The 13,683-nt window shown below is 37.1% G+C and overlaps 1 protein-coding gene across 1 annotated transcript; it reads left to right on the top strand.

Annotated features, from left to right (window-relative positions):
• Nucleotides 1-636: 636 nt before the first annotated feature.
• LOC100253811 (aconitate hydratase, cytoplasmic) lies at nucleotides 637-13,290 on the top strand. Its single transcript, XM_002278102.5, has 20 exons — nucleotides 637-1,164; nucleotides 2,799-2,903; nucleotides 3,168-3,328; nucleotides 3,411-3,503; nucleotides 3,974-4,159; nucleotides 4,571-4,732; nucleotides 8,006-8,150; nucleotides 8,254-8,396; nucleotides 8,489-8,545; nucleotides 8,644-8,723; nucleotides 8,821-8,896; nucleotides 9,317-9,502; nucleotides 9,674-9,741; nucleotides 9,854-9,972; nucleotides 10,624-10,745; nucleotides 11,232-11,330; nucleotides 11,423-11,902; nucleotides 12,331-12,429; nucleotides 12,520-12,762; nucleotides 12,852-13,290. The coding sequence occupies exons 1-20, from the start codon at nucleotides 828-830 to the stop codon at nucleotides 12,918-12,920; spliced, it is 3,030 nt and encodes a 1,009-aa protein (XP_002278138.1). The 5' UTR covers nucleotides 637-827; the 3' UTR covers nucleotides 12,921-13,290.
• Nucleotides 13,291-13,683: the final 393 nt, after the last annotated feature.

The raw sequence follows: 13,683 nt of genomic DNA, 5'->3' as shown, positions 1-13,683 counted from the left end.
TTAGGCTCAAACCCCAGCGCGTGCTAGCCACACTGAGGGTTGCACGTGTCAACTAGGAGGCCCTCCAGAAATTGGAAGAGAGAGGGTTCCACTTGGCAACTTCAAGGTACAACACAGAGTTGAATATTATACGGGACAGCACACCATCTCCACGTGGGAGGACTTTGCCCCCAACCCACAATCAAAGCATCGTTCTACAATAGCGGTCTCCATTCACATCAAAACATGTGCGACACACGCCCCGCTTAAAATAATATGTAAATAGAAATAGTGAAAAGAACATTTATCAAGGGTCCCACGCCACGCGCTCAAAGCATGAGTGGGCTAATTATTTTACCCCTATTAGGAATATTATCTGAAGTCAAAGTCAAACTCAAGCTATGATGCTGTTCACCTCTGGAGTATCTGCACTCCAACCCTCTGGTTCATCGTAAGGCCATCACATGATATATGATATATTACTAATTTTAAAAAGGTTTTATTTATAATAATTATTATTATTTAAAAATAGTAAAAATATTTAACATAATAAATTTGCTGAAAAGTTAGAGGTATTGTAATTTGATTAGATTGGGGCTAAAAACCAAAATATTTGGACAAAATCAAATATCTGTTAATAGTTAATACAAATATCACAATTCAAGAACCTGACACGTAACCCGCAACTGTAGGCGATCATTTCACGCTATATCAGAAAAAGCCAGAGGCAGCAGATCGCAGCTCTGAGAGGCTGCCATTAACGAATTCCTTCTTCAGTTCTGCATCTTCTTCTTCAGCTAGGGTTTCTGACAGTCTCACAGAAAAATTGATAGTGCCACGTTCTCGCCATGTATATGGCCACTTCTCCATATTCTTCACTCGCGCTCCTCAGAGCCTCTAGGGTTCGCTTCGCGCCTTCTATCTCTAGAGTTTCGCTGTCTTCTTCTTCTTCTTCTTCTTCTCCTCATCCTCCTTGTCCCTCTAGAATCCCCGCTTCTGCTTCTTCTTCGTCTTTGCCTTTTTCCACGATCAGTGGTGGTTACCGTTCCTTGGGATTCTTGTCGGCGTTTCGATCTCGTCGTTGGAGCCACGGCGTCGACTGGCGGTCCCCGGTCAGCCTCCGCGCTCAGATCAGGGCCGCTGCTCCTGTGATCGAGCGGTTCGAGCGGAAAATGGCTACTATAGGTATGTTGAATTGTATTCGATGGTGATATTGCCTGTTTGCTTCGTTTTCTTTGTGTGGGCGTGTTGGAGAAGAAAAGGAAAAATTGAACTAGTTTTGTGCTGTTGTTATTGTGGAACGATATTCTGGATTTATACTTGAGCTGCTGGTGTAGTTGTTCTAGTTTGATACAATGTTTTGCTTCGTTGATTAGAAAGTTTAATTTCTGGAGTTGGTAAATGGTTGAACTGATCGAGTGGTTCAAGTTGATTATCCCTAAAATAGGTTCTGTTGAGTGGTTGAATTGTTGGGAAGTGTCGTTTTGATGCTGATGATGATGCTGTGGCCTGTTTGGTTCCTGAGAAATGTTGGAGAGTAAGAGAAAAGTTGGAGTTTTTTGTGTGGTTGTTGAATGCTTTTATGGTTTATCCTTGATTTATTTATCCCGTTTTTCTAGTTTGTTATAATGCTCTGTTTGGTTGCTGAGAAGGTCGGAAATGAAAGTTTGATTTTCCTGAACTTTTGAATGGTTGAACTGTTGAGGATTATTGTTTCAATTATGATATTATGCTCTGTTTGGATGCTGAGGAAATGTTGGAAAATGTGAGGCATTAAGGTTGTTTTGTCTGTTATTCTTGTATAGATTTGTGATCATATGATTGATCAGTTCTTGATCATGCTCTTTTTGGTTGCTGAAAACAGCTTGATATGCGTGTTTAGTTTCAGTTGGTGAAAGGTTTGAAGCATGGTGGATTGTGGTTTTGGACAATGCTTTTGTGCTGTAGTGATATTCTTTGTCATGTTTATGAGAAATGGTGGGAAACTAAGAGGAATTTAGAGGTGCTTTCTTTTGTTGTTGTTGAATTATTTTGTGGATTGATGCTTCAGTTGTAGGTGTGGTGGTTCTTGGAGGTGATTAGTTGGTGATCTTGCTCAGGTTTGCTGTACAGAAACCACTGGAAATGAGTGTTAAATATTTTGAGTTTTGGATTAGTTCGGGTTGGTTTATGATGATTGGCTCATAAAACTATGATCTGTTTAGGTGCTGAGGAAATGCATGAAAAGAAAATTGAGAAATTACAGTGTTTTTTTTTTTTTTGCTGAGGGATTGTGTGGTCATTGTGTTATTAATTGTCGCTGATTCATTGATAGTTGTTTATTTGTTGTAAGTTTGTGTTCTGTGATTTATGTTTCTTGATAGTGGGTGAACATGGAATTTTTATCTAAGTAGTTGTTGCACATGAGTTGATTGTTAGTTATAGTAACTTTTGACATAAGTGAATGCTAGGAGGTGAATTGAGGAATTTCATGGCATGTTGAGTTATAATTTTGTTATTAATATTAAAGTAAATTTCTTTTACTCGTATGTTTTTTGAATTCGATGTTTTATGTTGTTTTGGTTTCATATGGATCTGAATAAAAGGAGGTGGAAAAGGAACTTATCTTGGACCTTGTATCAACTACTTATTCTTTTAGGTTAAAATTGGAAATTTAGAGTATCAGACTTAAAACTTCTTGGTGTGAATATTTGATTTTGTTTGGTTATCTGTCCTTTTTTTTTTTCCTTCCTGGTGAATAAGAATAATGTTTAAATGTATGTTGATTGACTGGATTATTAGGTATAAACTTTTAATTTCCCCCTTCATAATCTATACAGCTTCTGAGCATCCTTTTAAGGGAATATTGACCAGTGTTCCCAAGCCTGGAGGTGGAGAGTTTGGAAAGTTCTACAGCCTCCCTGCTCTGAATGATCCAAGGATTGGTATGTGTATCTGCTTTATGCTTCTTTCATTTTATGATTCTCTGAATGCTCCTACGTTTTATTTTTGAAACTAAATTCGTTTTTCATTAGTTTCAGTTCTCCACTTATTTGTGGGCTTATTTATCAATAAAATATTTGTTATGCAGTTGCACTTTTTGTCAGATATAGCTCATAAAATCAAATAGCGTTCTCCAATTATATTGATTATCTGTTAAGTGTTCCATTTTCCAATAATTACATTCCTGTTTGTCCTATGAACTGCAGACAAGCTGCCTTACTCTATAAGGATACTTCTGGAATCTGCCATACGTAATTGTGACAACTTCCAAGTAACCAAGGATGATGTTGAAAAGATTATTGATTGGGAGAATACTTCACCGAAGCAAGTTGAAATTCCCTTCAAGCCTGCTCGTGTTCTCTTACAGGTTCATAGCACAATCTGAAGGATCATGATTTTTATTTTGAAAAGTCCATTCTAATTTCTAAAGCTTGTCTTTTGTTGGCCAGGACTTTACTGGAGTGCCAGCTGTGGTTGACCTTGCCTGCATGCGGGATGCCATGAACAACCTTGGCAGTGATTCAAACAAGATCAATCCCTTGGTGCGTCATGTTTTCTGTATTGGCATGTAAATTTCCATCTTATTTAGATATCAGTGGGTTCCACCCATACAGTTACAGTCACTTTCTGTACAATGGTTTAATCTTTGTCAAAGCATAGAGCGAGAAATGGAAGTTTTAACAGTTTATAATAACAACATTTTCATTATATATCAATTGTATAATTGGTCTTAGAATTGTTTGGTGCAAATTTTTTCCTCATGTGCATTTCTTTTATTGAACTGTAGCTATTCTTTCCTATAGTCGATGTTGGTTGAGTAATATATGTTTGCTGATTCCCAACATGCATTTTAGTGTAACTAATGTCATGCAGAAATTAAGATAATAATGAAGAAATTGTGATATGCTACCCTAATGCACTTGCATGGGAATTTTATGGTGCGACATACTTGGCATTGTTATCACTCTTATGAGGTTTTTATCATGTTTATAAACTATGATGTTGCATCCAGGTGCCAGTGGACCTTGTCATTGATCATTCAGTTCAGGTTGATGTAACAAGATCAGAAAATGCAGTACAGGCAAATATGGACCTTGAATTCCAGAGGAACAAAGAGAGGTTTTCCTTCTTGAAATGGGGTTCAACCGCCTTCCGTAACATGCTTGTTGTTCCTCCTGGTTCTGGTATTGTCCACCAGGTGAGCTAATCATGCATCGGAGATTTCACTGAAAGGTTATCTATATTAAATATTTTTGGACATCATACCTACCGTTTTAAAGGCAGGGGCATGGCCAGTTTGCTAGATTTTATCTTGGGTTGATAACTGGGATCCTTGCTTCAGTCATAGGATAGGTACAAGACTTGAGTTTTGCAATTTCCACCAATTGCACACCTCACCTTTTGAGTTGTTAACCTTTGTGGAGTTTTGGAGTATCTGGCTTGACCCTTCTGTATGAGAGATTTTGCATGCTTTAGAGTTGCTGTCTACAGCCTTTGAACATTATATCCTTTTATTTTTATTGTTTTTTATTTCTTGTTCTGGTTTCACTTCTTTCTTTGTGGGATTGTCTAGGTAGACTGCAAATAAGTTTCTCTGGTGAATTTTCAGGTTAATCTGGAATACCTTGGACGGGTTGTTTTTAACAATGATGGTATTCTCTATCCTGATAGTGTGGTTGGTACTGATTCCCACACAACTATGATTGATGGACTAGGAGTTGCTGGATGGGGTGTTGGAGGAATTGAAGCAGAGGCTGCAATGCTTGGCCAGGTAAAATATGCTGACTGTTGATTTCTTTTACATGATTTCAAATTGAATCTAGATAGTTCTTTATTATCAAAGCTAATTATCCATGCTCTATGAATAAAAGACAAAACCAAAGATTTGTTGCACTGCAATAAGGTATATACCTGAAAAGTTGACTGAAGGGAACTTGGTCATGCAATAATGCTGTGATATTTTCTTGCATCTAATACTGGAAGACCTCATCATAACCTTTCCATTTATATCTCTAAGATGCCAATTCTTCTTTGATAGGTAATATCTATTGTATTAATAGCGCCAAACAAAAGAGCTCACTGAAGTATACACAGTGTATACAAAGGCAACCATAGGGCCATACCAAGTGGAGGGATGTACAAAAAAACAACCCACGTCCACTACATTAAGTTCAACCAATCAATAAAGTCAAACATGGAAAAAAAACTAATTCCTATGTATACTCCAACCCATTCCAAAAAAATTACACATAGATGATTGTTTGAGTTCTTGACCTACGTTTCAGTATTCCCAAATGCTCACTTATTTCTCTCCTTCTATATGATCCAAAATTGGCATAAGGGAGCAACTCTTCAAGCTTTCTTCCTCTTGCTCCCAACAAAAGATTCATGCTTACTCAAGAAAGTCTTCTTTACTGAGGAGTGCATTACTCATTCTATTCCAAATAGAGCAAAAATTAGTTGCCACAAGATTACTGCTTTTGAGTAGTGAATATGATCCACCATTTATTCTTCTTATTTGCATATATAACATCTATTTAGCATCATACACCCCCTCCTTTTCAACTAGTTCAACCTCAATATCCTACCCTAAGCGGCTTCGCAAGCAAAAAAACTGACACTAACCGGAGCCTAAGAATTCCAAACAATGTTGTAGGGGAAGATCTAATTCTTCTAGTGGACAAAGAGGAATAGAGTGATTTAACTGAAAACAAGCCACACTTAAAGATCCGTCATACCATTTTATCCTTGATATCCTTATAAATAGACTGCGATTGCAATTGCTTGAAAAAAGCCGCCACCCCCTGTAGCTCTCAATCATGGAGTTATTTTTGAGATTCGAGGGTTTCAACATCTCCTTTCCTTCTCCTGATCCCACACATCTACTACCTAAGCATATTAGGCATTGGCTATAGAAAACAAAGGAGGAAAAGCCTTCCTAATGGACAAATACCTACACCACTTATCCTTCCAAAATTTCACCATTTGCCTATTGCCCTCATTAAACTTGATCCTACTCTTGAAACCCTCCTATTCATACCTTTCCCTATCAACTCTAGAGCACCATCCTCCCTCTTCCTTATGATACATCCTTGTAATCGCCTTCTTCCAAAAAGAATCCCTCTTTGTGGCAAATCTCCTGCACCATTTACCTAGAAGTGCGTTATTGAGGATAGACAACCTTTCAATTTTTAATACCTCATGGGGCCCCTCCCACTTATCTGTGCAAGTTGTCAATCAATTTACTAAATGAGGCTTTTTCTCCAAAGCGCCATTTATCTAGAAGTGCTTTATTGAGGAAAGACAACCGTCTAATGCCTAATCCTCCCTCCCTCTTGCGTGTGTAAATTGTTGACCAATTTACTAGACTAGGCTTTTTCTCCAAAGGACCATCCCTCCCACAAGAAATCCTTTCGAATTTTTTCTAACCTTAAGCTAACCCTTTTTTTTTTTTAAAATAAAAAACAAACAAATGTATTAATAGAAAAACAAAAGAAGGATGAGAGGTCCTTCTCACAAAAAACAAACCTGATCAAAAGCAACTAAGCAAACCTCCGCAAAGCAAAAAAGGCTATACAAAAAGAACAAAAAGGCCTATACAAGTAAACCAACAACAACCCCTATAACCCAATCCCAATCCTAACGTGTACAAATCGATAGCCAACAAAGTTGAATTACACTCAAAGGGTAGGGTTTAAAAATGTCTGTACAATAAGCCCAAAAGGAAACAAAAAAATGAAGCGAATCCCACAATGAATCCGACGTCCACCAACAAGCTATCCTCCAAAGAGCCCTTCTTCTAAATGAATTCTCAAAACACTTGAAGGAAATCACCATCATATCACAAATTGTGGCGGGCGAAACCTACTCCATCCCAGCTTGTGAAAAAATCCTTTTCCACAATCCCAAAACAATCGGATAATGCAAGAAAAGATGATAAATTGTTTCACTACTACTTCGACATAGGATGCACCAATCAGGATTAAGGGCTTTGAAGGTCTTCTCAATTGTAGCAAGTCGTTAGTATTTACCTTCTTAAGTGTCACTAACCATGCAAAGGCCTTGACCTTAGAAGGAACTTTTGAATTCCACAGAAAATTAGTTGGGTAGAAGGGGACTGAATCTGGAGAATAGGATGAGATTGAAAAAAATGACTTAACTGAAAAAACTCCTGATGAGGATGGTATCCAAGATCTTGTATCTGAAATATAAAGAGGTAGATGGACATTGGACAATAAGGACGTTAATCTTTCAAGATACTCTATCTCTGTATCTGTTAGATTACGACAAAAGGCAAGATCTCGAGACAACAAAGTGTTATTACCAAGGATAGTTGAAATAAGACAATTTTTAGTAGTGGTGACTTTGAAAAGACTTGGAAATTGTACACACAAAGGTTGATCCCCCCACCACAAATCTTCCCAAAAAACGGATTCTAGACCCATCACTTGCCACAAAACGAGTGTGTGTAGAGAAAACTTGAAGCAATTGTGCAATGGCCTTCCAGGGGCAATGATGTGACCACTTGACTCTATTGTTGGTGTCCCATCCATTAGGATGTGATTAAGCTAACCTTTCTTAGGAATGCTAAAAGACCAAAATTCCATCTGCTTAACCCCTAGCTTCCATTGCACCCTATTCTAAAAATCTGCCCAAATCCAGACTTTATCCGCACTGATATTTTCTGGACATTTGTTTCTTGCAAACACACCAGGTCAACCATCTGAGATTGGACCAGAGACTTGATTACTTTTTGCTTTCATTAATCCCCCTAATGTTTCAAGAAAGAATTTTGAGTTCCATCAGCGCATCTATGCTAGTTCCCTCCTGCTCTTCCCACTCCTCATGAAGTTTTATCTCTTATATGCCTTTTTCATGACTGAATAAGTAAATGGTTTCATTTTACAACCTTCAGTTCAAGCTTATGAAGATGTCTTATTTCCCATACCCCTCAAAGATGCCTGCACATACTAATTTACAAGTAGTTGCATATATGAGAGTCTTATTGTGTTTGTCTCTAATTCGTACTTGGTAATTGTGACAGCCAATGAGCATGGTATTACCTGGTGTTGTTGGATTTAAGCTGTCTGGTAAGTTGTGTAGTGGTGTCACAGCAACTGACTTGGTTTTGACCGTGACACAAATGTTAAGGAAGCATGGTGTTGTTGGCAAGTTCGTTGAGTTCTATGGTAATTCCAGTGCTTGTGAAACTGCATGGATTAGAGTTTTCAGTTGTCACATGTTAATCCAATTAATTTTTGAGGCACTAATTTGATTTGTAATTGCATACAGGTGAGGGCATGGGTGAATTGTCATTGGCTGATAGGGCCACCATTGCAAACATGTCTCCTGAATATGGAGCAACAATGGGTTTCTTCCCTGTAGATCATGTTACATTACAGTATCTTAAATTAACTGGAAGAAGCGATGAAACGGTGAGATTTTTTTTCTCGTGTTTATACTCGACTTTGTTGGATTTGAAAGGGGAATTCTTTCTATGTTTTAATTTACATTACTTATATTTTAGGTAGCTATGATAGAAGCATATTTGCGTGCAAACAGAATGTTTGTTGATTACAATGAGGTAAGAAAAATTTTATTTTTCTTTCATGAAAATTTTCTTAGTCATTTAAGTTGGCAGTGGTAGATTTGAGTTTAATGAAGATACTTCTCATGATCCAGCCTCAAGTAGAACGATTTTACTCATCTTATCTGCAATTGAACCTAGAAGATGTTGAACCCTGCATGTCAGGACCTAAGCGGTATGCATTTTGCATTACAGCTCTAACGCCATAATTCCTTGTTAATCATTTAATTCTGTTGCTTTTAAATTCTTGGTTCATTTTAACTTCTTAATAGGCCTCATGATCGAGTTCCTTTGAAAGAGATGAAGACTGACTGGAAAGCATGTCTTGATAACAAAGTTGGATTCAAGGTGAGATGCAAACAGCCTCTGTTGAGGACATGTCATGGTTCTGTTGTTAGGGGTCTTGGGTGTTTGATTCATTTTTTCCATTTCACCAGCTACTTATGTGCGAGACCTGGACTGAGCATAGTTGTTTATTTCCCTGATGAAATTTAAGACGTTTTATTTATTTCAGTTTATTCAATTTTGACCTAAGAAATGACATTTGAGTGAGTGGTTTTGAACCAAGGACGCAATACATAAGGGATCATTGTGAATTGGGTTTGTGATTTAGTTATTGTATGAGGTCCTTTAATTGTGTGTTTATTTTATTAAAATTGATGTTTATTTTAGTTATAGTATGATGAATTTTAATTGTGTTTACTTAATTAAATTTGATTTAGTTACTTTCTGCTGTTCCATAGTTTGTAATCCTTAAAATTCATGCAGGGCTTTGCTGTACCGAAAGAGGCACAGGACAAAGTGGCCAAGTTTTCATTCCATGGACAGCCTGCTGAGCTCAAGCATGGTAGTGTTGTTATAGCAGCTATCACGAGTTGTACAAACACATCAAATCCTAGTGTCATGCTTGGGGCTGGTCTTGTTGCAAAAAAGGCCAGTGAACTTGGCTTGGAGGTTAGTTTGGATTTATGAATTTGCCGAGTCACTCAACTTGTAGCCTATGGGAATGAGACATTTTCTAAATAAAAAAATTCAATTCCTGGCAGATATAAACTTGGCCTCCCAACTCAGCTGAACTTCACCTCAATCGGTAGATTTAACTTGTATGTCACTATTGTTTTCCAGGTCAAGCCATGGATTAAAACTAGTCTTGCTCCAGGTTCTGGAGTTGTTACAAAATATCTGCTCCAGAGGTATAAGCTGTGTTTTTTTGGGATATATGCGATGCATGTTTGGTTTGTCATTTGATTGCTTACTACACTTCCATGAAGTAGTGAAATTGGGCTCTGGTTTTGGTGTCTGTAGTGGCCTGCAGAAGTACTTGAATCAGCAGGGATTTCATATTGTTGGCTATGGATGCACAACATGTATTGGGAATTCAGGGGATCTTGACGAATCAGTAGCTTCTGCAATTTCAGAAAATGGTATATTTGCTAAACAACAAGAAAATGTGAAATACTGTTTATACGGTTTTAATACTCAAGGCTACAAACTAACACCTCCATATAGAGAACAAAGCTTGTACCATACATTTTCAGAAATTGCAACTATGAGGTAGTCTCTAGCTTTAAACATGGGACATTATTTTGTGATTGTTGTATAAAACTCTTATAATATGCAATAAGTTATTCACTCCGAATCTATGTGCCAAACAATTGTAATCTGAGTTAGTTTTGCACCCTCATCTCAACAAAGCCTTATTTTAGTTATTTTTTGGGATTGCCTGCATGAATAATCTATCACCACTTCCTTCTTGGTAGGTCCACATCCATTGTATAATCATAGGCTTCAGTTCCTTTTCACAACTTTAAACCTTCATTTTGTAGCTTTGCTTGCTTGAATAGTAAGGTTGCTTGGGGAGGTTTTTGTCTTTCAATTAAAGTAGAAATTTATGTAATTTTTTGAAGACTTGCTAGTAGGTTCAGCTTGGCCTATGTTTCTTACAACTTTCAAGTGCTTGTTAACAATTTTTCTGTCTCCAAATTGATTTCCTCCCCCTAGTTTGCCACTTGTGACAACCTTTTGTGTCTCCAAATTGATTTTTTCCTCTAATTTGCTTGTATTCTTTTGTGCAGATATTATTGCAGCTGCCGTGCTCTCTGGTAACCGGAACTTTGAAGGTCGTGTTCATGCATTGACAAGAGCCAACTATCTAGCATCACCTCCACTAGTTGTTGCTTATGCACTTGCCGGCACAGTATGTAGAGAAATCCTTCTGTTTTGAATTAGCTTAAGTTAAAGGAACATGATGGAGCACCATTGAAAAGACAGAAAACCCTAATAAATATTAAGACTATGTTTAGTTTCCAAAAAATTTAAGGGAAAGAAAATAGAAAGAAAAAGTAGAAGAAAATAAAAAGTGAAGGAAAATAAAAAATAGTTTTAAAAGTTAATAAATTATTATTATATGTTGCTTCAAACTCATGTAAATTATTTTATTTCTTTTATATAAAGATTAAATCATTTAAAAATATATAAGTTTTTAATTAATTTTAATTATAGTTGATTTTCTTTTGTATTTTCTATGGTAAAACCAAATATGAGAAGATCATTTTCCATAACAATTTTTTTTCTTTCCTCGGTATTTTCCTAGAACCAAACATAGCATAAGTATGGAGAACAATAGTATTAAATCATCTGACTTGTGTAACTGGTTTTAATCTTTTGAAATTCTACTTTCCAGGTTGACATCGACTTTGAGAAGGAGCCAATTGGTACAGGAAAGGATGGTAAAGATGTGTACTTCAAGGACATATGGCCTACTAGTGAAGAAATTGCAGAGGTATATAGTGGCAAATTTTATGAGCCATCTTCTAAATGCAAGATTGTCTAACAAGTAGACCCTAATTTACTTCGGGTGTTATGCTTTTGTAGGTTGTTCAATCAAGTGTGTTGCCTGAAATGTTCAAGAGTACCTATGAGGCTATCACAAAGGGAAATCCCATATGGAATCAGTTATCAGTTCACAGTTCCTCTCTTTATTCATGGGATCCGAACTCAACCTACATTCATGAGCCCCCATATTTCAAGAACATGACCATGAATCCACCGGGTCCTCATGGGGTGAAGGATGCCTACTGCTTGCTCAACTTTGGCGACAGTATTACCACTGACCATATTTCTCCTGCAGGTAGCATCCATAAGGATAGCCCTGCTGCAAAGTATCTTATTGAGCGTGGGGTGGCTCCCAAGGACTTCAATTCTTACGGTAGCCGTCGTGGAAATGATGAGGTGATGGCAAGGGGCACCTTTGCCAATATTCGCATTGTCAACAAGCTTCTGAATGGAGAAGTGGGTCCAAAGACAATTCACATTCCAACAGGAGAGAAGCTTTATGTGTTTGATGCAGCAATGGTGAGTTCCATAATATCATGTCTTTTCATCTGTTGCTTATGCCCTCCCTGAGCCTGGACATGCACGTTATATGTGCCATGTAGTTGCATGATGTCATTGACCTTTCTATATGTTCTTTTATATTGATCAAAGATGATTACTGTCTGCAATAAGTCTGCTAATTATGTTTTATGTTTGTGCAAGTGTGAAATACTGTCTCTAGGGAAGAAATTTGTCTGCTGGGTCTAATATCAATATTTCTATGTTTTTGGTTTTTACTGAGACATCTTCCTTTATGCATTATTTATTTATTCTTTTGTTTGGATTTTGGGAAGGGCTTCTTGGTGGTCAGCATTTTAAATCAGTGCTGTCAATTCCCGCTCAAAATGCCCTGCCTTTCTTGACATCCTTTTATTGAATGCTAAACCTAGTGTCACTTAAATCTGCAGAGATACAAGGCTGATGGGCATGACACCATTGTCCTAGCTGGAGCAGAGTATGGAAGTGGCAGCTCTCGAGATTGGGCTGCCAAGGGCCCAATGCTACAGGTGAGTTAAAATTGCATCCCCTCGATATATGCCGGTTCAGTGGATATCCCCAGTCTATTAATCATCTTAAGCTCATGTTGTGTGTATCAGGGAGTCAAAGCAGTGATCGCTAAGAGCTTTGAGAGGATCCATCGCAGTAACCTGGTTGGGATGGGAATCATTCCTCTTTGTTTCAAGGCCGGTGAGGATGCTGACACACTAGGCTTGACAGGTCATGAACGCTACAACATCGACCTTCCTAGTAAGATCAGTGAGATAAGGCCAGGCCAAGATGTCACCGTTACAACTGACAATGGCAAGTCTTTCACATGCACGGTCCGCTTTGACACAGAGGTACTTCCCATCTTTTCTTTGAACCATTTAATGTTTTATTACGGCGTGGTTAGTCGATGATTGAACATCATTTAATCACACATCTGCAGGTTGAGTTGGAATATTTTAATCATGGTGGCATTCTTCCTTATGCCATCCGGAACCTGATCAACCAATGAGGAAATTTGCTGTGGAATTGGTGGCTTAGGCATATCTCCAGTCATCAGCGAAGGGTTGAATATTCTGCACAGAAGTTTTTTTTTCCCCTTTTTTCAATTAACAGGATGAGGGTTCTAATAAAATCAGGGAAAAGAAACATGGTCAACTTTTACCAATGGGGGGGATGAAGAGTGCTTCGCTCATACGGGTGTAGCCCTTATTTGCATAGTTTTGCAGGGATATGAAAGATTATTTCCCAACTCACAGCACTTTTTAAAGTTGTTATTTATCACGAAAGTTATGTGGTCATCTACAAAATGTTGTTGAAAATGATTTGATGCATATGGCCAATGGCATTAATAACCAGGGGATAGCCAAAGTTCACTTTTATTTCTTTGTTATATTTTTTATATGGAACAAATTTATTATTCCATATTAATAAGGTTAAATATATTAATTTAATAGTTGAATAAAGTAAGAATTTAAACATTTAATTCATAATAAAATTTAAAAGAATTCAGAAAACTTATGCTCTACCATCTTTATGGATTCATAAACACAAAGGAAGTAAGACCATGTTTGGTTCTCAGAAAATTTGAGGGGAAAAATGCAAGGGAAAGAAAATACAAAGAAAAAATAGAAGAAAAGAAAAAGTGAAGAAAAATAAAAAATGGATTAAAAGTTGATATGTTATTTTTATTTTTTACTTTAAACTTATTTTATTTATTTTAACTTATTAATATAAAGATTAAATAATTTTAAAATACATAAGTTTTTAATTAG

This window comes from Vitis vinifera, chromosome 19, assembly GCF_030704535.1.
Source record: "Vitis vinifera cultivar Pinot Noir 40024 chromosome 19, ASM3070453v1".
Lineage (NCBI taxonomy): Eukaryota > Viridiplantae > Streptophyta > Magnoliopsida > Vitales > Vitaceae > Vitis > Vitis vinifera.
This window is presented reverse-complemented; position numbering and strand designations above follow the sequence as displayed.

Coding starts and splice junctions, on each gene's coding strand:
- LOC100253811 (XM_002278102.5), top strand. CDS start 828: ATGTATATGGCCACTTCTCCATATTCTTCACTCGCGCTCCTCAGAGCC. Junction 1,165..2,798: donor GCGGAAAATGGCTACTATAG/GTATGTTGAATT, acceptor TAATCTATACAG/CTTCTGAGCATCCTTTTAAG. Junction 2,904..3,167: donor TCTGAATGATCCAAGGATTG/GTATGTGTATCT, acceptor TATGAACTGCAG/ACAAGCTGCCTTACTCTATA.